The sequence below is a fragment of the Zalophus californianus genome, chromosome X (assembly GCF_009762305.2).
Source record: "Zalophus californianus isolate mZalCal1 chromosome X, mZalCal1.pri.v2, whole genome shotgun sequence".
NCBI lineage: Eukaryota > Metazoa > Chordata > Mammalia > Carnivora > Otariidae > Zalophus > Zalophus californianus.
The window spans coordinates 113,873,552-113,900,330 of NC_045612.1; the positions used below are offsets into that span (position 1 = coordinate 113,873,552).

Consider the following 26,779-nt stretch of genomic DNA (forward strand, 5'->3'; position numbering starts at 1 on the left):
AGGTTTCTAACTGGGTTTTGAAGAGGTAGGACTTCGGATAGCAGACGGTGATTACTTTGTCATTCGAAAAGCCCTCCCAGAGCTGGCAGACAGGGCACCGCATGTGTTGAGGCCCACTTAGGACTGACTGGCCACTATGGGCAGGGATTTTACCCCCCGGGGCCTTCTTCCTTGGGAAGGGACACGTTTGCCACCCCAGGGGAAGCTGACGCCAGGACAACCCCATGTGTCTCAGGTCAGGTCTGCGGCTTCTGGCTCTTTGTGCACTCAGAGAAGGTAAAGAGAGGCTGTGGCCTTAAGAGTCCCTCGGCAGCCTTCCATGGAGCATTTGTGTTCGCCTCAAGGCTAAGAAGGAAGAGAGCAGGTTCACTGCTTATGGCCAGTGAGGTCCCAGCACACCGAAGCGGCCCAATGGAACAGGATCCAGAGGCCTTGCTTCCTGCTTCTCTGCCAGGTGTGGTGGCCTCAGCCTGTCGGCCCCACAACCTTGTGGCCTGCATCTTTGCCGGACGCTCCCACTCACTCTTGGGCAGAAACAGCTAAAAGGCACGAGTGCAGGCCGCTCAGCAGACCGAGCACCCTGCACTGCCGGAGCCATGGCTGCTCCCCTCAGCCGGCCCCTGCAGAACGTTCTCGGGGCCTCCCACCCTCCCAGCCGCTGTCAGGCAGCTCCGACGCCAAGACCTCAAGTCAGCAAGTATCTTCTGGCACCCACAGTCTCAACAAGACCCTGAACACCAGGGCTAGGGGACAGCAATGACCTTCCCCATCCTTAGTGTTGATCCGTGATGGAGCCAGGTGCAGTTTTTGAAGATCTTACCTGCAGCTTCATCACGGGCCTCAGGATGATAGATAGTAGCCGGTGCTGAGAAAAACATCAGGGCCTGAGCGGTGATGCTGTGAAGAGACACAGCGCCACGTGAAGGCCAAGGTGAGGGTGATGTGTCTACGAGCCGCAACCACCAGAAGCTGGAAGAGGCGAGGAAGGATCCACTGGAGGTTTCGGAGGGAGCATGGCCCTGTCAGCACCTTGATTTTAGACTTCCAGCCTCCAAAACTGTGAGAACATCAATTTTCCTAGTTTGAAGGCACTGAGTTTGTGGTGCTTGGTGACAACCCCTCCCCCAGCAGACTAATACAGGGACCCCTAGAGTAATAGCAAAGCACCTTTGGAAAGAATGTATTGGCACGGTGCCAAGGTGCTGCCCACATTTGCTGTTTCCTAAGAGTCTGAAGGCAAGTCATTCCTTTCTTCTTGGGGTTCTTGTCCTGAATTTCTGTCTAGGGCCCCCTGGTGCCCTTCCCTCCCTGCCCCTTAGGTGAGGGGCACCACCTGTCATGTGTCCTGCATTTCACATCTTAGGGGTTATATTCCATCCAGCCTTTAATGTTCTCAAAATCTAAAACTCGACTTAAAAGCTTGTATTTTATCGTGGTACGAATAGCTAACATGAGCTCTGCCCCCTTAACAAACCTGAAGGCGCATACGACGGAACTGCTGAGTCTTCGCACCGTGTTGTACGACAGAGCTCCACAGTGTATTCATCTTGTTGACCCGAAACCTTGCGCCCTGCGCTGAGTGACTCTCTGCTCCCCTCCCTCCAAGCCCAAACTCTGGAGCCTCCCTCCATGGTGGGCTCGGAGCTCCAAGAGGACTAGAACAGAAGAGAAGCCCCAAGACCTCTTACGGCCTAGGCTCTGAAACTCCTCTGATAACACTTTCCCTGCGATCTACGGGGCAGAGCCAAGTCCCAGGAGGCCAGCCGGGCGAGTCATTGAGGAGGATCTCATCCGCCGGCCTCTCAAAGGATGGCAGGGGTGGGAGCTTTGTATTGAAGGCTTGTACACCTGGGTGTGCCTGAGGCCTCACAGTCACATCGGTCACCTCTCCCTTAAATGCAGGTGGGGATGTTTAAGATCCACCCTGAGATTCCAGAAGCCCTTTCAATGGATGCCAGAGCCTTCATTTTATCCTGTTTTGAGCCTGCCCCCCACAAACGTGCCACCGCTGCCGAGCTGCTCAAAGAGGGTTTCTTAAGGCAGGTGAACAAGGGCAAGAAGAGCCGAATCGCTTTCAAGCCGGCAGGTGAGGTGTCCCTGGACAGCTGGGGGGGAGGGGGCCGCCCTGGGCGCGGCGATGCCCGAGCTCCTCTGTCACTGGGAGAAGACCGAGCCTCCCGCATGGCGCCCGTTGCTGTGAGGAGTGGCAGGGTTGGGTGCGGCGGGTGTGGGGGTTGTCGGACCCCAGCCAAGGAATGGCCCTTGACTTCCTGACAGGCGCAGGGAGGCCCTCAGGTGACAGCGGTACACCCCCTTGTTAAAGTCTTTCCTTTGTGATTGTGCCGAGGAGGGAGGCCAGAGGTGCCCTGGCTGGGGTTTTGGGTCTTCCCTGGCCTTTCCCCCTGTGCTGCTCCTGACCTTGATTAAGGGGCACATTAAGGAGCAGAACCAGCTGTCCCACAGGCCACGGGAGCCAGGTGACCCCTTCTAGGGCATTGAGTCCTACCCAGCAATGACATAAAAATGGCCTCTGAAAACGAAGCCATTTGTTGTCTTGGTCCTGGTGTGGATGGAGTCAGAAGCCAGGACGGGGAGGCTCAGCGGCTTGCTCCCACTGTGGCTAGCTGTGTCAGCGTTTCCTGTGGGCTGCTTAGAAGCGCAGCCTTGCACCTATCTCAGACCTGCTCAAGTGCAACCTGCGTTTCAGGGCCCCCTGGGTGATGGATTGGGCTGCCCCGTTAAAGCAGCACAGACTTCGCAGGCCCTTGCGTGGGTCACCTGGCCTGAGGGGCAGGCTGAGACTCCCCTCCCCTCTCCCTGTCTGCCCCCACACAGAGAGTACCTGGGGCAGCGCCCTAGCCCTGCCCATATCCGGGGAGCCCCTGGGCAGCAGCAGCAGCGAGCACGGCTCTGTCTCCCCGGACTCTGATGCCCAGCTGGATACGTTCTTTGAGAAGGCCCGGGCACCCAAGCACCGGCTCAGCCACCTGCTCAGGTACGGCCCAACCCTTCCCTCCGCTGTGGGCCTGTGAGGGGGTACTGGCGTTCACCGGGGGCCAAATACCTCCCAGGTCAAAACCAGATGGCCACCAAGGGCTTTTGCTTTCTTTCTGCGCCGTCAGTAGGCCAACGGTGCAGGGGAGGAAGGCAGTGGGCTGCATGTTCACTGTAGTCGCTTACCCCCCTCCCTCCTCCCTTCCTCCCCTCACTACCCCTTCTCTCCTATCCCCTCTGCCCCTCCTCCCATCGTCCCCTTAATTATCCCCTTCTTCTCTCCCCCTCCCCCCCCACCCCACCTTTTTCCTCCCTCTCCCAACACTGGTGCTCCTGGGGTTAGAAAAAAACACTGCATCTCTCTTCCATCCGCCTGCCTTCTGCAAATTCACCTTGAGGGTGGGGACTGCAGGGGGAGTCACCACTTCGCCCCTCCCCCGCGGCGTCGGAGCGTGGAGACTTTGTTCTGGGACGCACAGGGATTGTCGCATGTGTGTGTCTGCAGTGTTCCGGATGAGAATGCAGCCTCGTCCCCGGAGGACAGGGACCCAGGCCTCTTCCTGCTGCGCAAGGACAGCGAGCGCCGTGCCATCCTGTACAGAATCCTCTGGGAGGAGCAGAACCAGGTGGCTTCCAACCTGCAGGAGTGCGTGGCCCAGGTAGGGCCAGGTCGGGGGGAGCTCCTCATCCCGCCCCCCCCCCCCCACCCGGGGCCAGGTCCCGGAACAGGTCCCAACGGGACCCCGAGGCTCCTGCTACCCTGGGACGTTTGCGCAGTTATGGTAATCACTATAAGTATTTCCCAACGTCCTTCCCTCTTCCAACAAGACAAAAGAAAATACAAAGAAAAAAAAAAGACTCCCCTGAAGCCTGCATTTGCGGAGCACTGCGGTGAACCCAGGCATTTATGGAGCGGTGCTGCCCCCTGGTGGAAAAAGCCAAATGCAGCGCAAAGCTCAAGGGCTCCCCGCCTTTGTCCTTCACTCATGTGAATCTCGTTTTGAAACCCCAGCTGCAGGACACACAACGTTGCCCTCAGAAGCTGGGAGAGCAGCTGCTTTAGGGACAAAGGTTATGGATAAGAGTATTTGCATTTACTTCTTTTGGAAGTGGGAAGGTCTTTTTAGGAAGAGGCCACTTGCCCTACTACGAACTAGGCCTTCTAACAAGGGGGTGGGGGGTGCGCCGGGGCAGGGCAGTTACACGGGATCCAACAGGAGGGCAGAACCGTTCCCAGAGGGGTTTAGTTGTGTGGGGTGGGGGGCAGGGAGGAGAGGGGCCCCCTAACAAAGGATCGGGAGGGAATTGGAGAAACAGACCCCTTCTCACCTGGGGTGTCCACATAATACTTGTCGAATTTCCCCTCCCTCTCTGACTCACTCAGTGAAAGTGATTTTGGTGGGGGGTGGGGTGGGGTGGTGATCAGAGTTCGGAAGACTTGCATCTCTCAGTCGGCCACATCAAGCAAATAATTGGGATCCTGAGGGACTTCATCCGCTCCCCGGAGCACAGAGTGATGGCATCCACGATATCAAAGCTAAAGGTGGACCTGGACTTTGACAGCTCGTCCATCAATCAGATTCATCTGGTACTGTTTGGATTTCAGGATGCTGTAAGTGTTCTGTCTGGCCCTAAAGAACGTGCTAGAAGGCAGGAAGCCCACTGAAGTGGCTCAAAGCCAGGACCATGGAGTTGAGTTACCGTCTTCTCCCACAGTCCCTGTTTCTTCTAACCTGCTTACACGTAAATCCTAGTTTCAGCAGTGGCTTGTAAACACAGAATATGCAAGTGCTGGTGAGCGGGCTGATGGCATTTGGCCCCTCAGAGCGGGAGTATGGGACTTAGAGGACCCGGGAGCAGGGGGCATCTGCGGGCTGAGGAGATACACGGTTTAAGCTTACGTGTCTGTGCAAACAGGTAAGAGTGGCTGCAGGCCTGCTTCCGTGTCTGGTGCAGCTTTGTGTCCCATGGCCCCTGGCGAAGAGCCTGACCTTTCATAGGTGCTCAGTAAACCCCCCTCGAATGAACAATGGAGAGGCCCAGTGTGGGAGATCCGATCTCTGCCCGTCCCCTAGACCCAGCCGGACTCGGGGGCAGCTTGCAGGAAGACTCTGTCTGGAAGGAACAAGTCAGGTAGAAATGCAGAGCAGCGTGGTTGACATTTTCTTTCAGAGTAGAAGTCAACTAGAATGAGTAAGAACTCCTCTTTCTTAAAAGTACAGCGGACCGGAAATCTGGATTTTTGTGACTTGTAGGTAAATAAAATTTTGAGGAACCACTTAATTAGGCCTCACTGGATGTTTGCGATGGACAACATCATCCGTCGAGCGGTGCAGGCTGCAGTCACCATTCTCATCCCGGGTAAGTGCCGCCTGTTTGGTCAAGGTCAGGCTCAGGCTGTGGAAGAGATCGCAAGTATCCTCTGCACTCGACAGTCGTTTTCTCTTTCCCATCTGGGCTGTATACTTCCCTGCGGTTCAGTAAATTGCTAAGAACTTCGGGAGGGGTACTTACGTGCCCTCTTGACACAACCAAGGAGCCGGCATAGAGACAAAGCTTGTGATCTGAGAGGGAGCACTGAGCCTGAGGGCCAGGATCCTGCAGTGCGGCCTCTTACACACTCGGGACCGCCGACTGGAGGCTTGAGTGCAGTGGTTCCACCTCCTGTCAGACTCATCATGTGGTAGCTCTAGAAATCTTAGGCTTTTGTACTCTCATTTGTGAACTGTCAGAGCAGCTTAATCCCCAGGTTCACTCTCCTGTGGTGACTTCATCCTGGGAAGGGAGGCTCTGAGCAGCTTCTGTTGACAGTGCCACTTGCTCTCTCAACTTAGCTCCCTCCCTGTCATGGCGGCTTGTGCCCAGGGGCAGCTTTCCCCAGGAGCTCGTTAGACCCCAGGACTTCATTACGCCCCACTCCAAGCAGGCACCTTTCTTTAGTAAAAAGAACCCAGGCCAGGTTGGAAGTCGGGTTGTACCTTTTCGAAACTGTCCTTGGCTGATTTAACATTCAGCCTCCGTTTTGTCATCTGTAACCCGGGGGTGATCATCTTTTCACTGCACAGAACGGAGTAAAGTAGTCTCCTCCCCATTTATAATGTCAGCTGCCCCGGTAAGAGCGTCGCATCGGCTGGGCCGGCCGCCGAGCAGTCTCGTGTGCTGGCAGCGGCCATCAGCGACACTACGCCCTGGCCTTGCCTAACCGTGGTCCTTTCTTCTGCCACCCTTCGGCAGAGCTCCGCACCCACTTTGAGCCTGCATCAGAGACCGAGGGGGTGGATAAGGACACGGACGAGGTCGAAGAGGACTATCCCCCAGCGGACGTGCCTGGCCGTGAAGCTCACGTGGCGTTTGGAGGGAGCAGCCTCAGTTCCGCGGGTGCCCCCGGGGCCCAGCCCCAGCAGCTCCACCACCAGCACCTGAGCCTCGAGCTGGGCGAGCTCAGACAGGAGACCAACAGGTGGGCAGGGGTGGGACGGTGACCGGGGCCAGTAAGGGAATCCGTGGCCTTGCAGAGTGTCCCTCCCAGGCGTCACAAGAGTATCTTCACCAAGGCAGTGTGTGAGGGGGTGTCCTCAGCTTCACCTGGGGGAGAATGCCTCCCTTTCTTGAACAGTAGCGATCAGAGCAGTCTGGCGCCTGGCCACCGGCCACACAGCAGTTAGCCATGCTAAAGGCAGCAGCGTCTCGGGAGGTCTTCTGTCTTTTCACCCAGACGCGGCCGCTGGCGGGGCGTGTGGGTCCAACAGGCTCACCAGTGGGCATCTGCAGCCTGTCTCCATGTCAGTAGCCAAGCCAGGGGTTGGTTGGCACTTCATCTGACAGACATGCAGCCTATGACCCTGACCCTGGGTCAGTTTGCCCTCTCCTCTCATCACGATTCCCTGGCAGGTGCTCACGCACTGCCTTCGCAGCCAGGGCACCCTAGCATGGCTCTGAAGTCCCCCTCAAGAGAGCTGGTCTGTTTAATTCACTTCCTGGCACAAAGTAGGTGGTTTAAAATTTGTTAAATGAGTAAATCGATTGTCATTTGCTCTGGATAATCCCATCATCAGTGGACTTAAAAAAAATACAGCCCCCAGGCAGAGCAAACTTGTTCATACTGGTTCCAAAGGCTGCCTTGTTGCCCTGTGGTCACTGCTGATGCCGATTAATGTGTAACAGGGAGATGTGGTGCCAGGTATAGGGATCATGGCAGAAACATTGTATACACGCTGGCCATCTCTATAAAGTTAGGCAGTTCTAATCATTTCCTTTTAGAGAGACCTAGAGTGTTTTTTAAAATTTTTGAGACCCGAGTTTTAATTAAAAGGTAGTGGGGGCAAAATTTTGAAAGCTTTTAAAATATGACAGATGTGGAAGTTGATAGTGATATTTAGCACTTCCTTAAAGTATTTTCCGGTAGGGTTTATAATAATCACCAAATGTAGAAACTGTTCGCTCTGAGCTTCATCGGCACTGTCAATAGTCCCTCTGCTTCCTTGGGGTCTCGGGAGGAGGACTAACAGCCGGCGCCGGCTGCAGACGGCTGACAGACACGCTGCTCTCCGCGGCCGCCGGGGCTGCTGTCGTGCAGAGCTCGACGACTGGGCATCCTGCCCGGAGCTGCGGGGCTTGGGCGGACCTGCTCTGTCCAGCGCCTGCGAAGCATTTAGCACCGTCCTCGGTCCCATACACGTTCGCAGGTGTATTCCTCTCGCGTGAGGTCATCTTTCTGCTGGTGCTCTCCCACCACTGCCCGACACACGCTGGGCTGCCAGCTCCTTGGCTTCCTCCTGAGGAGGAAAAACCCTGAGAGCTCCTTTCAGCAACTTGATGAGACTCCGGGAGACAAGCTGTCATCACCAGCTGCTCCTGGCTGAGTTTACTGATCACCCTCAGGTTATCTTCCGGTTCATGATACATTTTGAGACAAAATACACCCATGTCTTTGTTTTCAAGGGGAGGAAACACAAGGGAGGGGCCCAGGTACAGGTAGACTGTTGGGATTGTGTCTTTCCCCACCCCCCCCAATCTCTAAGGTTCAACCAATGTTTGAGTAGAACTGAATGGCTCTCTCTGAATAATGGCATTTTTTTTTTTAACCAGACTTTTGGAACACCTAGTTCAGAAAGAAAGAGAGTATCAGAATCTTCTGCGGCAAACCCTAGAGCAGAAAACTCAAGAATTATATCATCTTCAGTTACAATTCAAATCTAATGGTAATTTTCCACTTGCTGACTTGTGTGTGAGACCACCTAAAATCTGGCTAATGTTCTTAGCCTTGCCACAGTTGCAGTTACTCTCTAGTAAAGCAGTAAGTACTCCAGTATAGTCTGGAATACTCGTCAGTAATAGAAAACCACTGGTACCTTCAAAAAAACGTGGATGAATCACAAACGCATTATGCTCAGTGAAGGCCGATTCAAAAGGCTACACACCATGAGTCCCTCGATATGGAATACTGATGCAATACTCTGTTAAAGGCAAAACTTGGAGGGACAGAAAGCATCAGGATGGGGGGAGGGGACTGATTGTAAAAGGCTGCAAGAACTTCTGGGTGTGATGGAAATTTGTCATCTGGATGGTTACATGACTGCTCATCAAAGTTCACAGCACTACATACCTAAAAAGGGTGACTGCAGAAATGAAACCTTAGTAAACCTAATCCATTTCGTGCCACTTACGAAACAGCTGCAGCCAGCCACCTCTTGGAATGTGGGATGGATAAGCACTGACAAAAATCTCAGTACTGAGTCCCATGTCCTCATTTGATTTCCAGTGCAGTTAAGGATGGGATTCCTTATAAAAAGCATTTTAAAGACTGGACTAAGCATTTAAAGTGGTAGACATAAAGCACATCAAATTCCCAAGTAAGTAACACCCTTACCTGTGGTCCCTTTAATCTCTGGAAAGTGAATCCAGGAACTATGGACTGTGGATTAGAGCAGCTCAGACAGGTTTAACTCATATCCTTTCAAATCACACTTATGTTGTATGTAATAGTTTATTTCATCCAACCTGTTACTTTGAAGAGTTTTACTGTTAAACATTAATACACAACAAAACAAATTTCTCATCATTGCAGATACTACAGAGAACCCAGCATCCCCTCCTGGGTCTCAGGGGCAAAAAACTGATCAAGAGCTCATAGACTGGTTACAACTCCAAGGAGCAGATGCGAGTACAATAGAAAAGGTAAATCTGTGACCAAAAAAAAAAAAAAAAATTCCTAAGTCATTATTACAAGCAGCTTAGCTCTTCTGTATTTGATATTTGTTTCAGATTATTGAAGAGGGCTATACCCTTTCTGATATTCTTAATGACATCACTAAGGAAGATCTAAGACACCTTAGACTACGGTAAGAAAGGCTTCAAAACATTGTAATAGAAAATGACTTTTTTCCTGTGATTGTGCTTCTAAATCAGAAAACAAAGTGGTGGTCACTCTCCCCCTTCATTGAAATTAATTTTCTTATCCGTGGCTTAGTCAGAAAACCAACTACCCAACTTCCCCTCCAACTCTGGAGTTTTCTTCCAGTAAAGTTGGGTACCAAAGGGATGTGAAACCCCAGAGCTCCCCCCAACCGCCTCAGCAGTCCTCTGCCCTCCGGACTCTCTCCAGCCCTTCTTTCCTCAGCCTGCCCTGCACACAGCCACCTGGCCCTCCTGTACATGCCTGAGGCCACGTGCCACTCCTGCTGGAGCCCAAATACACGGGGACAGAGCTCTAAGTTAGGAACTGCATTTTGGCAATCTAGACAAGTCTAGAATTATATACTGTAGCTTTTGACATAAGGGCTCTTAAAGAAGTATTTGGTGGTGTGACTTTGAAATTCTCTTTTCTTACGACTCTTTAAAGATGACTCTTGATTGTTTCCTAGTGGTGGTCTCCTCTGCAGGCTCTGGACAGCAGTCTCCCAATACCGAAGGAGGGCTCAGGGGTCCCTGGCCTCCCAAGATGAGGCTGAACCAGTCGGCTAGGCCAGGGGACAGAGGGAGCCAAGAGCTGGCATCTTTGGTAAAACTTCTGTTAACATAACACAAATTCCATTGCGTTGACACAAGGAAGACCGCATTATTTAAGAAATTGAAGTTTTAAAAAATTACTGACGTGGGGTGGGTTTTTTTTTTTAAACCTGTTACTTAACATGTTTTAAAGGTGAGTAGAACTTTATGTATTGTGAGAACAGTGACTGAACTCTAATTTTGACGTCCCAGAATATTGTGGAATTCTTTAAAACGAATTTCAATGTTGCTTCAGTGGAAAACTCAGTACACCTGTGAAACAGGTGTCTAAAGTAACAGGGTGGGCTGGGCATCACTGTTTTAGACCATAGGTTACTATAAACTGGCATTGTACTTAAAAAGATAAAATTGGTAATATGCCTTGTATTTAATGTTTGATATGAATGTAAATAGAAAACTATTAAGAAAATAGCTTTGTATTTAATGTATAAATGAAGAAAACTTAAGTTATTTGGCTGTTGAAATGATTATGGTCTTATTTAAAAATGGCGTTGTCGGGGCACCCAGCTGGCTCAGTCAGTGGAGTGTGCGACTCTTGATCTCAGCATCATGAGTTTGAGCCCCACGTTGGGTGTAGAGATTACTTAAAAATAAACTGGAATTGTCCTTCTACCCCCCTCCCTGGAGATAATATTTTATTGAAAAATGACGGTCACGAGGGGTGTGCATGGGCCCTTGCAAAGGTCAAGGGAATGCTCACACTCCCCTCAAAGGTAGGAATGAATGGCTTTTGATTTGTGTACTATTTAGCAAATACTGTTATTAAAAGAAATAGAACCATTTTAAGGAAATAATTTGAAATCTAAAATCATATAATATTCACACTAAGTACTTAAGTGTGCAGTAACACCTTTTAATGCACTGTACAAAACACATGCACTTACTATCTTAGCCTACATTCTTTTTATGTGGTTTTCTTCCTTAAAGTTGAGAACAGAGTCCCTTACAGTTGGAGTCCAACAGCCCACTGAAGGTGTAACCATCCATCACGTGCAATCTCCTGTTAACTGATGGACTTAAACTTGATCCACTGATTTGCACCCCGAACTTCAAAAGGTGGATCGCTGCTGTAAATGTGATAGCCTAGTTCTTCCAAAGGCGGTTCAGGATCAGCAGTGGCAAACTGGGCAGCATCCTCAATTTCTTTCCTCACTTCAACATCAATTTCCTAAAAATCAGATTACAGTTCAAGAGGTTCTTGAATAAACAGAAGCTTAGAATGCCAACTAGTTCTACTCGGAACATGTTGCCAGTATGGAACTAGACCTCTTCTAGGACTAGAAGTACTATTTTTGAAGAGGTGTTTAAATGGCAATGATCCACAGGAATATTTGGGGGGTTACCAATGGGAACAATGATGAATACCTAAAGTCTATTTTTAGGAACACAGAATTGTGCTACTGGGTTGCAAGGCTAAGCAAACAGGACTGCTTCACAGTGTCCTATGACACTACAATCCATCCTTTACCCCTGACCGAGGTAGCTCCCCCAGGAGCGGCAGCTCTCTGGGTGCAGAAACACCGGTTGAGCCTACCTTTAATTCTTCAACACTGGCCAGATTGCTGTTCACCATTCTATCCTTGAGAAGCATAATAGGGTCACTCTTACTTCTTACTTCCTGAATCTCTTCTCGTGTTCGGTAACTAGAGGGAGGCAAACAAGTAGGTCAGAACAGTTTTCTGTGAACTACAGACGGAGGTTTCTGACACAGAGCTGTCGCCGGGGACACGGTGCCATTATCCTCTCAAGATAGATACAAGAATGCTGCCTCTAACATTCTAGATCTTTCATAGAAAACTCTGCCCTGGCAATTCCTCTGCCTTCTCAGGCATTCTAACAGGGGCTAAGCTTTTATTTGCTTTGATCGAGATGTAGGATATGAAGAAAGTGGTAGAGCTGCTTTATGTGCCATTTTAGGTGGGTGGTGAGAACTGTAGACTGGAAGGTGGCGGAATGCCAAGCAGGAAATAAGTTCTGGAGCCCAGAGAAGTGGGGCCAGCAAAAACTTGGACAGTAGGTTTTCCCATTCGTGATCCTAGAATACAACGTGGGGCTTAAGAGCGCCAACACCCCCCCATAAACAGTTGAAAATCTGCCAATTTTGACTCCCGAAAAACAAGTCTTACTAATAATAGATATTTTGTATGTTACATGCATTATATGCTGTATTAACATAAGCCAGAAGTGTTACAGCCAGAGAAAATACAGAATAGTACTGTTTTATTGAAAAAGAAAATCCCTGTGTAAAGAGGACCCGTGCCGTTCAAACCTGTGTCGTTCAAGGGTCAACTGTACATCCTTGTCCTACATCTTTGAAACCTGTTATCATTTACGGAGGGCTCTACTGTTCTGAAAACACCAAGTTATTTTTCCCTGTAAGTTGCTCTTTGTAACATTTTCCCTTCAAACTCTAATCTACTCCCAGGCTTGTTAGGGCTGGCTTACTCCCGACTAAATCTACTTTGGGATGGCAGCATTACATGCCCGAGTTACTAAGGGGACTAGTAAAACTATCTTCCCTATCTTCCTAGTGTAACCTACCGTGTTTTGACTGATTTCGACATACTGCATGCTCCAGGTTGCCAGGTGGCCTCACTCCTTACCAGCCAGGTTTTCAAATTCCGACTCTATTGGGGTAATGCCTACAAAAGCTACATGCCCCTGAATATATGTACTCTACACCATCGACCTGGTTTGTGAAACAATTTCTCTCTGCAATTTTTAAAAGCAACTTCTACCCCTAACCTGAGACCTGAATTCACAAATTCTACCCCGAGCCAGCCAGGTGCCCCGTCTCTGCAATTTAGTACATATTATAGGGAATTTCAGAATGCTCCCCGGCAAAGAGTCAAATACCTATTCAACACCAACTAATTCACTGAATGAAGCCCACTGGTGTCTGGCTTCCAAAGCAAATGTCGAAATGCTTTGCTTTTTCATGTGAGTGGAACCACACAAAGCCCACCCACTTGGGACACCACACTCTGATTTCCCAAGACCATACCTGACGCCGGGGTCGCTCATGCTGTGTCCATGGTAACGGTAAGTCTGTAGCTCCATCAGTATGGGCCCCTAAAACAGAACCCAGTGGAGACACAATGGGCACAGCATATCCTTTCAGAGTCAAAGATGTTCTCATCAGATTCTAAGTTGGCTGAGGTGTCAAGAATTTCCTATTAGCTAAAACCTATGTATTCCATGTTTCATCGTTCTCATTTAAAATCAAAAAGACATTGAACAAGTTATAGAGCCCACTGATCTTAAATATTTCATCAGCATTGCCTTTGATAAATAATCATCCTATAAACAGCTGAGATTTAATGCAGAAAAACCTATTAGAAAGCAGGTATTATCTTCAGGGTCAATAAAGCTAGTCCCCCCCCCTTTCACAGATGAAATGATCTACAAGCATTTGGATCCTTTTAAAAAGCTAGAGAAAAATACCACTACAAAATCGCACAGAATAAGCCTAAAAGCAAACCTCTAGGTGTGCTGGAAAGTGCGGAAGGGTGGGCAGGTCAATCTCTACCTCACCCCCACTTCATGCAGTTTCAGAGGGGCTGACACCCCATCCGCCCGCGCAGGTCTGGCTAGCATGTGACAAAGTTGGTGGTCACTGCAACGTCTGAGGAGTAGCCCTGTGACTCTGCTGGCCAGCCCAACCACCCCCAAGACAGCTTCCTCCTGCTATATATACTAGCCCCCTTCCAGAAGACAACTTTGAACACTGAGGCTCCGGAGAGGGGAGATCTAGGACCCCTGGGCAGTTTGGTGCAGCAGTTGAGGGATGGGAGAGGCCTGGCTCTCAGCCCAAGCACCTGGGATCCAATCTGCGCTTTCCTGTACAGTAGCTACGTACCCTTAACTGCTCTGTGCCTTAGGTTACTGTTTTACAGGTGAGGGACCTAACTCAAGGGTTGTGCTGATTAACACAGAAGTGCTTACTGCATCGCCTGACTGGCACACGTCAATCCCTCACTAAGTGTCACCTATTTTTCTGCTCTATGCCATCCAGGAGCTACTGGAAAACACAGTGGGTTGGGCTAAGGGGGTTTCTAGACTCTCCCCTAATTCCAAAATCAGGCTGTGAAAGTCAACACATACTATAAACCAGCGATCCCGTTTCCATGTAAGTTTGTACCTTGCATGTTCTTTCAGGAACTGGGGAAGAGGGGAATGACACTCACCGCCCAAGCCTGGACCTCTAGTCTTGGGAGTCCCAGTGTAGACGGCTGAGCTCACTGCCCCCTCAGCCATACTCGATTTCATTCCTCTTTCCTCACATGCAGCCCCTCTCCATCTCCCTCCCTGCTCCACCCCCATTTCCCATTTGCATCACTGCTAGCCGAATCCTACCGCACAGGGGATGTCAGGGAAAGGTAAACCCTAGGGACATGCCTCCTGGGCTGTGAACACCAACTGAGGGAGAACACCATCCTTTCTACTAGCTCTGATGGCACCTAAGCCAACCTCACTGTTCCCTCTCCCTCTACTACTCTACCTGAAAGGTCAAGATTCTCAGGACTGAAACACCAAGACTAAGATGACACTCTTTAACCGTAACACTTAACTTATGGAAGACAAGCTTACACTGAACACCTATCATCCAAGCAAAGTTCTGTGCTAAGCATTGTGGGGGTCGCCCATCTGCTCACTCAAGGGGCTTACAATTAATGGGGAGGAGGGGTGGAGGTTGGAGGCACATAATTAATCAAACCACAAGGCAAAATGTTAAAGGGAGCGCTCAAAGGAAAGATTCACCCCAAATGGGGGCAACGTGGGATGTTTCCCAAGAGGTGAGCTACCAAGACCAGGGTATTTACAAAGGGACCCGATTCACTGGACTCTTCTTCTACCTTATACACGCCTCCTCAGTTACCAGCCACCCCTGAAGAGCTACAATAGACACATGGAAGACTTTCTTTTAATGTTAAGATAAATGTCAATAGATTAGCCCAGAGGCCTAAAAAAAAAGTCTTACCTTTCCAGATCTACAGTAAGCAGCTGCAAATCTTGTTGCCTCCCGGACACACAAGATATCCATTCCATCCACCTGTTCATACAAAGAAAAGGGCAGAGCATAAATCAAACTGCGTCAAACCATTTTTAAGTTACAGGACCCGTTCGTGTGCTAAGAACAGAGAACTCTTCCATTTGTCTGAGATGGTCAAGGACCCACACAAGCCGCAAAGGGGTAGCCCCAGCCTCACGTCAGGTGTCCTCACCCTCAGCCCAGGAATGAAGTCGCCTCTCTTGTAGTAATCAGTGCTAGCCGCTGCTCTCTCAACAGACGTCCCCATTCCATAGCGGTTATTCTCACAGATGAAAATACATGGCAATTTCCACAAAGCTGCCATGTTGTAAGCTTCAAATATCTGACCCTGGAAGTGTGTATAAAAAGTTCAAGTATTATTTGGCTATTTTTCTCTAGATTTCTCCATCGTCCCCAAAAGCTGCCGCTCTCCCTGGCACAAAAGCTTTCAAAAAACAAGAAAAGCTTCACCTTCCACATCGGAGCTTTTTAAGGCAGAGGACTGTGTGTGTTGGGGAGTGGGGGAGGAAAAAACGACAATCATCTCTTTTTGCAACCAAAGAAAATGACAAACCAAATACCACTCGTTTCAGTGGGGCCAAAGCAGTGGTATAGAATACATTAGGAAAAGATCAACATGTAAAACTTTGTGGCTATCTACTTTAATGCTTTACTGTAAATGCTATCGGGCCCACTGGATAACCAGAGTGAGCCAATGTCTGAGAATCAGCATCCAGAGCAGGGCCTCGGAGTGTTGTCCACGGACTGGTGAGGACTACGAGCATGACAGGAAAAGTACAGAAAGAGCCAGGCTCAGAAACCACGAGGGGAGTCTGCACATTACAGGACTCATGTAAGAACTAGTTTGCCCTGGGTTAAGATGTAAAAAGGTCCTTCACCCCCAGAGCGTTTGTGAAGTGCTGAGGCAGAGGCAGAGGCGAGGTCCTCCACAGGAGTGCCTGTATGAAGCACTTGTGCCACACGCCACCAAGTAAACCTGTAATGTGGCCGTAAAACCAAATTCTAGCCTGCCCCGAATGGCTCCTTCAACTACTAAGCAACAGACTACTTCTCTACAAATGGAATTATGCCTGTTCAACACTCTGGAGATAAAACCGCAAAGGTTATTCCAAGTCAAGAGACACACACTCACCTGATTGGCAGCACCGTCGCCATACAGAGTCAAGCAGACCTCGTCCTTTCCGTTGTACTTACAGGCCAGCGCAATCCCTGCTCCCAGGGGCACCTGGCAGTGAGGCCAACCAAGAAAGCACCACGGAAATCCATGAGGGGAGAAATTAATGCTCTGAATTTTAAGTCCTGGCCAGAATTTAAGACAGAAATTACACTATCACCACAAACTCCCTACCGTGCCCCTACCCCTAACTACCCTACCCCCAATGTTATAATCAAACTGGTAAAGCAACATGAATAATCCTTCTATTTCAACCATCAAACAGTAACACTTCTATAAAGATTCAACTAGTCAAGAGCCAAAACATGAAACCTAGGTGTTTTTTTAACATACAGCAGCATCACATTACAAAGTAGGCCAAACAATCTAGTTATAATTTTATGCCGTTCTTCATTTTTCCTTTCAAATTTTTTTTAACTTTTTTTTAATTAGTTAACATATAGCATAATACTGGTTTCAGGAGGAGAATTTAGTGACTCATCACTTACATATCACACCCACGCCGTTACTTCATTATTCACTAACTGATGAGAACAAAAAGTACTATATAACCACGAAAGCTCAAATGATTTCTAACGTGGCCCCTATGATCCTGATCACCTGCCTTTCCTCCTCAGATACCTGCATCCACAGTCTATAGCAGGGAGAAGAAGGGCTAGGTGGATGTCCCAAAGCAATTAATGTACTTAAATATAAATGAAAAGGTGGAGGTATAGGCCGCTGCTAGGGGCTCTTGCTTACTTATAAAAACATAACAAAACCCTAAAAAGAAGAATTTTAAATCATTGTCCAAATCTATTAACTGATCAAATGGTCGGCTAGGAAGCAATAGGTCTTTTGAAGTACACCAAGCCCCCAAAGGACTAAAATACTTCAGAGGGAAGTTCTCCGGGGTATGAAATGTTAAGATACGGTCCAGGGCCAAATCTAGGAAAGCATGCAATCCCCATCCTCAGCGTGGATCACCTGAGCTCCAACGATGCCATTGCCCCCGTAGAAGTTCTTGGCATACATATGCATCGATCCACCTTTTCCTTTAGCACAGCCTCCTCTTCGTCCTACAGATGGCAGCATGTGCACATACACATCAAAAACCAAATATATAAAAGAAAACCACACCCCAAGTGTTTACTTAGAGGTTCAACCACTAGAACTCACAGGCTAATTCAATTCCATAAGCACCCTTCCCTCTATGCAAATACATATTCCACCCTTATCTCCTGGTCCTTTAAATGAAGGTTAATCCAGTCCCATGTCCTTGAGCTTTCCAGATCTCCAACCACTGAGTTTCCTTTAGATGTTAGCATCATGGTACCCTGGACATTTTTTTTTTTTTGGCCAGTTACAAACATCTTCCAGTGGTACCAGTTCAAGAACAGTTCAAGAGTCAAGGGGGACAAAGGGAATATTAAAGATTCCTAGAACTGAGATTGCATACAATGAAATGCTCCTACTCTCAATTTACGTTCTATGATTGCTAATTTCTACTGGCATGCTTGAATGACAAACAGTATTCTGATTTTACGAAGCTAACATTTTTAAACTTTCACCTGAAGGGCCAGATGACCTCAAAAATGGTCAGTTCCCTCAAAAGCACAACAGAGGTCCCAAAGCACCAAAAGGGAGAGGCGCTTTTTTTAATACTCAGAAAAGTTTTAATATTAAGTTGGAACAGCATCTTACTATGAGAAATCTGCATTTATTTCACTAATTTCCCCTTTTTGAAAATCAATAGCAAACCTGTAAGCTCTGCGAGAATTTCTCGGACAGAAAGTCCACGGGTAAAGGTAAAGCCATGAGCCCGATAGGCTGTGATAAGATGGTCTGTGGGATTTATGCCGGCCTCCAGGCCCACACAACAAGCTTCCTACATTAAAGGAAGAAGCAGTAATGAGTCAATACAATACACATTTCTAGATAAAATCCCCAGCCTATTATGAAAATTTGGCCTAGTAGAACTCTCAATAACCACAAGAGGAGCTCTATTTTTCATCGGAAACAGAACAGAGGGTAAAGTTCAAGCCAGAAACTACAAACTGGAAATTCACAGATGTACTATTTCAAGCCAGTACAGTGATTTGGAAAAAAAAAAATCCTGAACTAGATGTCAACATTAATACTGGGAGAATTTCATAGGAAAATAGACACTTCTGTTTTCTCTTGAGGAACCAAAAACAGGAAGCATTAACCTCAGATTTCCATATGGCACCAACTGGCTGGAACCAAGTGATGGTGTCCCCCGGTGGGCTGGGCCTGCCGACGCCAGTCCACTACCAGTCCCGCCTTCTTCACTCATTTATTCCACCCAGCTGGTGCCCACAGGCATTTGAATTTGTAACCCTTGGCCTAAACCCACAAAACAAAACACAAAGTGAAAACCCTTTTGCCCACAAGTAGACGCACTACAGGTGATCACAAAGCCATCAAGGCGCAGGACACCAGCAACGGGAAGCGTGCGTGACTTCCTTAGCATGAGCTTCGTAGCAGGCCTCAGCATGCCCGTCTTTATTCTGACAGGCCGGCCTCGAATCCTTTAGACGCATAAGGCGGGGTAAAAACCAGTAACTACAAACCATACTTAAATTCCTACATCTAACGTGGTTTTATTACAAAACCACCACTCACCTGACCATCACACAAGTGACAGAAACCACGAATGATTTTCTGTTTATACAGCTGATCTGCCTTTAACTCCATCCGGCGAACAGTCTGCATCATCCTGTAGTACCTGAGCCCGTCCTCCCTGGTGAGCACTGTGGTGACAGGAGGGCCCTCTTCTAGCCGATGAAGATCGCATTTCTGAAATGGAATCAGACAGTTAATTTCCAGTTACTACAATATGAACGCTCACAACCCACTGTAGGATCTATTATCTTATTGCAATAATAATTAACTCAAAAACCAGCAGAGGAGCACATAAGAGATGCCACATATTGCTTCTGACTCCTTAAATCATAAAGCTCACTGTGCAAGAGGATCAAGTTTTAGAGGAAAGAAATCTAAGATGACTTTCACCAAAAATCCATGGAAGTCAAATGAGTTATAGGTTGAAAGACAAACTTTCAAAGAAACGTTGTAAGAAACTTTTTAAAGATTTTATTTGAGAGCGAGTGAGCACAAGCAGGAGGAGCAGGAGAGGGAGAAGCAGACTCCCCACTGAGCAGGTAGCCTGACGCCGGGCTTGTGTACCTGTGGCAAAATTACTAACACAAAGCAAAACACTTCTTACCTTAATTTCAAATGTAGCATCATTTGCAAAATTACGGGAGGCCACGAGCACTCTGCTTGCCTTGAAAGACCAAAATATACAAACATATCAGTACTTTTTATTGTCAGGTATTTTTGAAAGTCATTATTATTATCAATCAGTGATAGGATGCAGTCCTGGAATTTTCATAAGCCCCAACATATTCACGGGTGTATCCTCCATTCTCTTTACTGTGTTGGGATCTTGCCTTCAAAATGAATCCATGCTCTGGCCGATGAAATATGATCATACCCACTTCTGAAGGGTAACAGCAGAAAGAGAAAGGAGACAAAAATCAAACCCATCCACGTGGCCATTTTGTTCCCAAAGAAATTACAGTGAAAATAGAATGAAGTTAACGGCCAAACTGGAGAGACTAGATAACCTGTGGGCTTTATTTCTGCTATCTGCAGTCATCACCAGACACCGAACAAGCCAAAGCTTTACTTTCATAATTATTCTTCATATAAAACTATGATCCAATTCCTATTTAAGGCCAACCACTATTCTATGAAACGGCTCCATAAGAAACATATTTTAAACTACTCAAAGTATGAGATACAAGCCTCAGAAGGGAGAGATGTTCTCTGCAACCAGCGTTCCCTTCTTGCTGTTTGGGCAGCTGTTACTGCTTGGGTGGTAAAAAGCAGGGGAAATGTTTCCTTTCCACTTTTTCGATTGAACATACCTGCTCACAACAGAAGTACTCTACGTGATGGCTAAGGTCCAGATTAGACCACAAAGATTTACCAATTACTATTACTGTATTATTTTAGCCACATTCCGCCACGTTTTCAAACACTGATATGTAAATTGACATGACTTCTTTTCATGGAGACTTGAAGCATATTCTTCAAATCCCACAAAAAGTACTTTTGATGTACTCCTACAGTGTATTATTACCTTACCATCCAACTTCTAACACTGGACTTGATCCTGGTGAGAAGGGTTAAAGTTGACCTGCTAAGCGCCCCTCCAAGTGTACAAAAACCTATTATCTACTTATCTCTTCACCCATCAACATACCATTATCTGATAAAGCCAACAAGACAACGACCTTGCTGTAGGAAAAATGCTTAAAGACTAGAAATAAATGCTTAAGTTAGAGGCAGAGAGAATCCACTAGTATACTTAAGAATATGTGAAGAAAACTGAGGAATTTGGAAAGAAGTAAAGCTAAGCAGGGTGAGGTGACAAACTAAAGGCGATGTTTGGCAATCATGAAACAGACCAGTTATTTTTGCCAGTTAACAAATTACATCGTGGGGCCAGAAATTTTCCTTGTAATGCAAAATAAATTTCCAGATACAGCTACAAAAACTGTAGTTTTCAGAAATATTTAAAACTAGAGACCTTGCTGGGGCGCCTGGGTGGCTCAGTCGTTAGGCGTCTGCCTTCGGCTCAGGTCGTGATCCCAGGGTCCAGGGATCGAGCCCCGCATTGGGCTCCCTGCTCGGCGGGAAGCTTGCTTCTCCCTCTCCCACTCCCCCTGCTGTGTTCCCTCTCTCGCTGTCTGTCAAATAAATAAATCTTTAAAAAAAAACAAAAAATGAGACCTTGTTGAAACACTAAAATCATACACCTGAAACTAATATTACACTGTATGTCAACTAATTGGAATTCAAATAAAAACTTAATAAATAAAACTAGAGACCAAACCAGCTACTAACCAACCATAACCGAGAAGAGGTAAATTCTCCATCTTAAAGTTGAAACCAAGAATGACGGACAATTCTATATAATAAAGAGCGGGAAGGCAAGGTCAAAGACTACGACTGCCGGAAAGCTACTCACATCCCTTTCTCCCTGTTTCATTACTATCCATCTCAAAAATAAGAGGAATCACTTATATAATGGGTAAAAAGGAGCTGAGTTAAGTTAAAGAAGCTAAAAGTCCTATCAGAAGTATGAGTGTATCATAATTTATAACTGTTGAGGTTGTTGAAAAAATTACCTTTCATTTTCTCTGGAGAGCCCTAAAAAGCTTCTCTGTTAAATAGGATTCCTCTTTGAGAGACCATGGACGAACCCATTCACATTTTGAAAAATAAAAACTTTTACGTTCCTAAATACATGGGAACCATTCAAGTCAAAGAGGGAAAACAGTTCAAAAATTCCAGATTCTACCAGTATAAATTAAAAATCTTCCCTATTACTTAAAAAGTCAAAAGTATACTGGTAGTGAAATTCTCAAACGATCATAATGAAAATACAAACAATAACAATTTTAAATGTAATTTCATCTGTGAAATAACTCTGAAAACACTCAACCTCATTCAAAGATGAAATCACAGGTACTTAAGCAACTGAAGTTACACTGGGCCCTCTGCTTTCATTTTAGAGACTGTCATTTTGTAGGAAGTGCATCCAATTTCTAAAGGTTTTGGTGGGATGGCTCAAGGGTGGCAAACCATGGGAGAAAAGAGGGAGACCAAATGTCCCAAGTCTTCTACCTAGGCCAGCCCCTAGTAACCCCTGAGAAGTGAACACTGTAATCAATTACAGGAACATTTTCCCTTAGGTTCTCAAAGATATTAAATACTACACCTACTTTATACAATGAGTTTGTTAAAAGACAAATTCCTTAAACCTATTTGTATCACCTATGCTTAGAAAGTGGTTGTCCCCGTCTTGATGGTATTAACATCTGACGTGCTTACTTAATTTTTAAAGACACTTTTGCAGATCTAAGTGTCAAACCCAGAATCACTGGGAACCTGGCAAGCTATGGAGTATGAAACTTGTCCAGTTCCTGACAGTTTCAAGTGTGTTTTCCTTTATCTGACAATGATCTTTTTTAGCATTAAGAAGTACAGGTTCAAAAAAGAAAGTACAGGTCTCTGATGATTCTAAAACAAACACTTTGAACACTCTAGCCAGTGTTAACACAACCGAAACCTGATAAATAAGCACACTAGACCCAAGAGCCTAAAGTGCGCTAAGCACTCTGGAGACATCTCATCAATAATCACAGTTTATGGAAACACCGATTACCTGATTTGCTCTGTTGCAAGGACGGGGAGATATTAAACAGGGTTTCGGCCCACAAACACACACAATCTACAGTTAATACATAATTCTTCAAAATATTTTTCTGTGCTTTACTATAATTAATGCCACATATGCAAGCAACAGGAAAAACAAGCAAAATAGCCAAAAAAAGAGGGCCGGCTCAAAGTAAGGAGCACTAACTCTGTCTCTAATTCTTATTTAAAAAAGTAATTAAATAAATGTTATATACAGGAATCCATTTCCGTTGTAATAATCTTTTCTCTCAGTAACAATTTTTGACTAAATGAAGTTATATTCCACTCTGGTTTTATCCAGTTAACAAATTACTGTAACTCAAAAATCATTTCTATTTGATTTGGGCGATATTATGTGATTTTTGAAGAGGCCAAAGTTTTATTGAGATAAAGTGCAATTTGCATTTCATGCCAACGCATTGCTGGAAGAATGGAAAACACAAGCAGGAGTATTTTGGGCAGCCAAGCAAATGAGCCTTTGATATTAAGTAATGACTTCTCTCTGTTCCTAGGGACAGAGAGGTGACAGTAATTTGGAAATGCACACACCAGTTTTCTTACTACAGAACACCACCAATTCTATCAAAGTTTTTCTTTTCTACTGCAGGCCTTTAACTTTAACATGATACAGACCTAAGACCCTCATATAAAGTTGAAAACATGTTTCCATGACTTACATTCAACTAAAAAGTGAAGATGTGGAGATTAAACAGCCTAGTGCCTGACACACATTAAGAGCTCAAGAAATGTTGGATATATCATGTGATATACAGAAATAAAACTGAAATGGGCTTATCCTTCAGGTGGATCTAGTTGCAATTAAATGCTAGTAACTGATGAACCAAATTGTGTTTTGTAGTTATTTCAGTCAAAGAGATTCCCAGAAGAGTATACCTCCTTTCAACGATCTCTGCCCACACTAAGCAGAACTGCCCCAAAATCCTGGGAGTTACTAGAACTTGAACTGCAAGTCAAGCTTGGCTGCAGTTGTACCCAGTAATACTATCTCCCCATACTTAGAGGTCAAAATGCTTGAAGGCCTTAGGCACATCTACAAGCTGGACCCATAAATAGTGCTAACCTCTAACCCCACCCTCCCAAGCACCACTGCTGTTTTCTTCAGCTACTTTTACCCTAAGCGTGTGTGTTTAAGCGGGAGGGCGGTTTCCTCTGGGTTCTGCTTGACTGCTCTTGAAGTGACTGCCAAGAAAACTCAACGTTGAGGGAAAGGGGGGGGGTAGTTTCTGGTGAGCATGACCCGGACTTAACCCTACAGAGCTGGGTGCAGGTGTTCCACAAATGTATACCCAACTGGGCACTGAAATAACATTTAACATACGTGTTAAAAGGTTAACATGTGTCACGCGTTTAAGCTTCACGACACCCCCACGGGGTGAATATTCCTAATTATCTCCTCTTTAGAGAGAAGGAAACCGAGCACGGGAGATTTAAAACAAAAACAAAAACTTGCCCAAGGTGACAGGGCTAGTAAATGGTGAGGCAGGTGTTTGAACAGGACCAGTCTCCGGATTTCACGCTCTTAACATAGTACATGGCCTCTCAGTCAAGAAGAATGAAATGAGGAAGATTTAAAATGAACGGGCAGGATCAACTGGAGACTCGGCGATGCCCAAGGCCCCCTCTTCTGTCCGCAGTAAAAGAACGGGCACTTCTAGAGCACACCTACTTTAGCCGGAGCCGGGAGCCGCGGCTAACCTCCCCGCGGACCTTGTAGAGCTCCCCTCCCCCATTCGCTGCAGAAGGGCCCGGCAGCCGCTCGTCCCGGGGCCGGGAGCAGAGTGCCAGGAGCGAAGGCAAAACAAAAGGCCCGCGGCTCTCCGGACGCTCCGCAGCGCCCTAGGCGGCGCCAAACAGCGCGCCCCCAGACTCGGGCCGTCCTCTGGCGTCCTCCGGGATCGGGCCCCGCCTTGGCCCCGGGCCCCGCCTCGGCCCCGCTCGCGCCCTACCCCGGGCCGCCCACGCTGCCTCACCGGCTTCTGGGCGACGCCCGACAACACGCGAGAGACAGCGGCGAGCATTTTCCTCATGGATTGTCGGCAGTGGCAGTGGCGGCAGTGGCGGCGGCTACTCCCAAAGACTCCACCCGCGCGTCCCAGGAATCTTCAAGTCTCCTTCAGGCGCCCGGAGGGGACGCCACGCCTTAACCGCAGCATGACGGGAGGCAACGGAAAGACGTCATGCGCCGCGCCGGGCCGCAGGCCAACCAGGCTGGCTCCCAGGGTGTGCCCCGCCCACCGAAAAGGCCCGCGACCGCCCATTGGGTGTCGGCGCCAGAGACGGCGGGGGCTGGAGGCTCCTTCCGTCACCACGCCACGGAAGGGTGGGGATACCGGACCATGAGTGCGTCGGCCTGGGAAAGTGGAGCCCCGCCTCCAGGGCCCCGCGGGAAAATGACCTTTTCCTTAGGTTTAGCAACTTCGAGTAGGCGTGCACGATCGTGTAGGTCACCTGCCGTGCTCCCAGTCCTGCCGGTGCTGCACTTTTGCAGCCTTCGCTCAGTACACGGAATAATGAAGATTTACGGCATGGTCGGAGCCAAAAGACGGAACATCTGGTTTCTTTAAATGGTTCTGCTGCTAACTTGTCTTAAAGAGATCATGTAACAGTTGTAAAATGCAGTGCTGTCTACTTGAGCTACGATCTAAAAATCGGTTTCCCAGGTAAATATTGAGAGATCAATGGAAAAGGCCTCTAGCTCTAGTTATTGGTTCACAAGCTCAACGTGAGTTAACGACAGCATAACACAGCTGATAATAAAAGCATACACGGGGCACCTGGATGGCTCAGTTGTTAAGCGTCTGCCTTCCGCTCAGGTCATGACATGATCCCAGGACCCTGGCTGGGATCGAACCCGTCCCTGCTCAGCGGGAGGCCTACTTCTCCCTCTCCCCCACATGTGTTCCCTCTCTTGCTGGGTCTGTGTCAAATAAATAAATAAAAATTTTTTAAAAATAATAAAAGCATACACAAACATAAAAACAACTCTGGGCTCTATTGAGTGACTTCCCAGGTCAAAGGGCTGGTTGTGGGCTACTGGGATTGCACTTGGGGTACAGGGTTCAGATTTGGGCTCCCCATTTAAGGGGAATAGTGTCAAAAATGGGTGCAATCCAGGGGAATGGTCAGAATGGTGAGAGGCTGAAATTACAATTTGTGAAAAATGATTAAAAGAGTTCAGGGAAAAGCCAGACTAACTTGGAGTGGGCTAGGTTATGTTTTATTAACATAACAAACATCTCCACATTCCAAGAACTTGAAGTGATTCAAGTCACCTTGTTTACACTACAGGTCCCTCACAGGTTGGTTGGGGCTCTGCTCCATGTCATCTTCACTCTGGCACTCAGACTGATGTAATAGCCTCTGTCAGGAACTTACCATGGTAGAGGGCAAAGAGATCATTTAAACTGGCTCTCAAAGCTTCTACCCAGAAGAGACACATGTCACGTCTTCTCAATTTCCATAAACCAGAGCTAGTCACCCAACCATATCTGAGCTCAGCAGGGTGAGGTATAATCCTCCACTCAGGAGGAAACCCAGAAAATAGGATGAACAGTAAAACCATAGAGGATTGGATACAACCTTACACATTTTCATGCCAGTCATGTTCCATGAGAAAGAGCTATTGTGTGCATCTGTGTGAATAAAAGGATTTCAGTTAAGTATAACAGTGAATTTCCTAACCGTAAGAATTGTCTCATGAGAAGATTCCCTACCGGTGTCACCAAAAGTATTCAAAGCAAAAGTTCAAAGCATGAGCAGATGCCAGAATGGCTAGAAGAAGGACTTTGACAGTGGCAGGAGGCTCAGCTGAGAGAACTTGTTGATTCCTCCCACCTCTATGACTAGGTAACTCCTGAGAAGAGCACTCCTCATGGGAGTGAGCAGGGCCATTAAAAGGTAGGGATGGAAGTGAGATGCTGCTGCTAGTTGAATGGGAAGGGTGAAGAAAAAGAGAGGCAAAGGGTCAGAGGTCAGATGCCCAGGTCACAAGTAGCAGCTGGCCTGGATGGTTTGGGACATGTTGGCCTGGAGGCGGTTGTAAATCTGGAACATACGGCTTAGAAATAGGAATTTGGGAGTTATTTGCATCGGGGTGATGTTGATTTGCGTGTCCAAGAGCAATGTAGGACATATGGACATAAACAAAGTCATTCATTCATTTAACCCTATTTATTGAGCACTGATTGTGTGTTAGATACTGTACTAGGCACTGGGGATATAGCAAGGAACAAGTAGAATATAGGCTGTATCTCACA

At 47.3% G+C, this 26,779-nt stretch overlaps 2 protein-coding genes across 5 annotated transcripts in view; one reads left to right on the top strand and one right to left on the bottom strand.

Moving 5' to 3' along the window:
* The window catches only part of MAP3K15 (mitogen-activated protein kinase kinase kinase 15), a 117,642-nt gene extending 107,651 nt beyond the window's left edge, over positions 1 to 9,991 (top strand). For 2 of the 3 annotated variants that reach the window (XM_035725496.1, XM_035725498.1), the window contains 10 exons: positions 1,903 to 2,086; positions 2,836 to 2,995; positions 3,500 to 3,653; positions 4,421 to 4,606; positions 5,250 to 5,355; positions 6,229 to 6,454; positions 8,083 to 8,195; positions 9,062 to 9,171; positions 9,259 to 9,335; positions 9,858 to 9,991. In XM_035725496.1, coding sequence (XP_035581389.1) covers positions 1,903 to 2,086; positions 2,836 to 2,995; positions 3,500 to 3,653; positions 4,421 to 4,606; positions 5,250 to 5,355; positions 6,229 to 6,454; positions 8,083 to 8,195; positions 9,062 to 9,171; positions 9,259 to 9,335; positions 9,858 to 9,957 — 1,416 coding nt within the window. In that variant the 3' untranslated portion in view covers positions 9,958 to 9,991. The remainder of the gene's footprint in view (positions 1 to 1,902; positions 2,087 to 2,835; positions 2,996 to 3,499; positions 3,654 to 4,420; positions 4,607 to 5,249; positions 5,356 to 6,228; positions 6,455 to 8,082; positions 8,196 to 9,061; positions 9,172 to 9,258; positions 9,336 to 9,857) is intronic. The other variant, XM_035725497.1, reaches the window with a different exon arrangement.
* On the bottom strand, positions 8,962 to 24,683 carry PDHA1 (pyruvate dehydrogenase E1 subunit alpha 1). Of its 2 annotated transcripts, XM_027607876.2 has the most exons (11): positions 24,494 to 24,682; positions 19,459 to 19,518; positions 18,855 to 19,028; positions 17,970 to 18,096; positions 17,196 to 17,287; positions 16,188 to 16,280; positions 15,228 to 15,383; positions 14,984 to 15,055; positions 13,007 to 13,074; positions 11,537 to 11,645; positions 8,962 to 11,170 (listed from the first exon to the last, which is right to left on the bottom strand). In XM_027607876.2, the coding sequence occupies exons 1-11, from the start codon at positions 24,548 to 24,550 to the stop codon at positions 11,006 to 11,008; spliced, it is 1,173 nt and encodes a 390-aa protein (XP_027463677.1). In that variant the 5' UTR covers positions 24,551 to 24,682; the 3' UTR covers positions 8,962 to 11,005. The 2 variants fall into 2 exon arrangements, with proteins under 2 accessions (XP_027463677.1, XP_027463678.1); XM_027607877.1 differs by lacking the exon at positions 16,188 to 16,280 and having other exon boundaries at positions 24,494 to 24,683.
* Between the last annotated feature and the right edge of the window lie 2,096 nt (positions 24,684 to 26,779).

Coding starts and splice junctions, on each gene's coding strand:
- PDHA1 (XM_027607876.2), bottom strand. CDS start 24,550: ATGAGGAAAATGCTCGCCGCTGTCTCTCGCGTGTTGTCGGGCGTCGCC. Junction 16,281..17,195: donor ATGGCATCGTTGGAGCTCAG/GTGATCCACGCT, acceptor CCTCACTGCCAG/GTGCCCCTGGGAGCAGGGAT. Junction 15,384..16,187: donor GCGACGGTGCTGCCAATCAG/GTGAGTGTGTGT, acceptor ACACACTTCCAG/GGTCAGATATTTGAAGCTTA.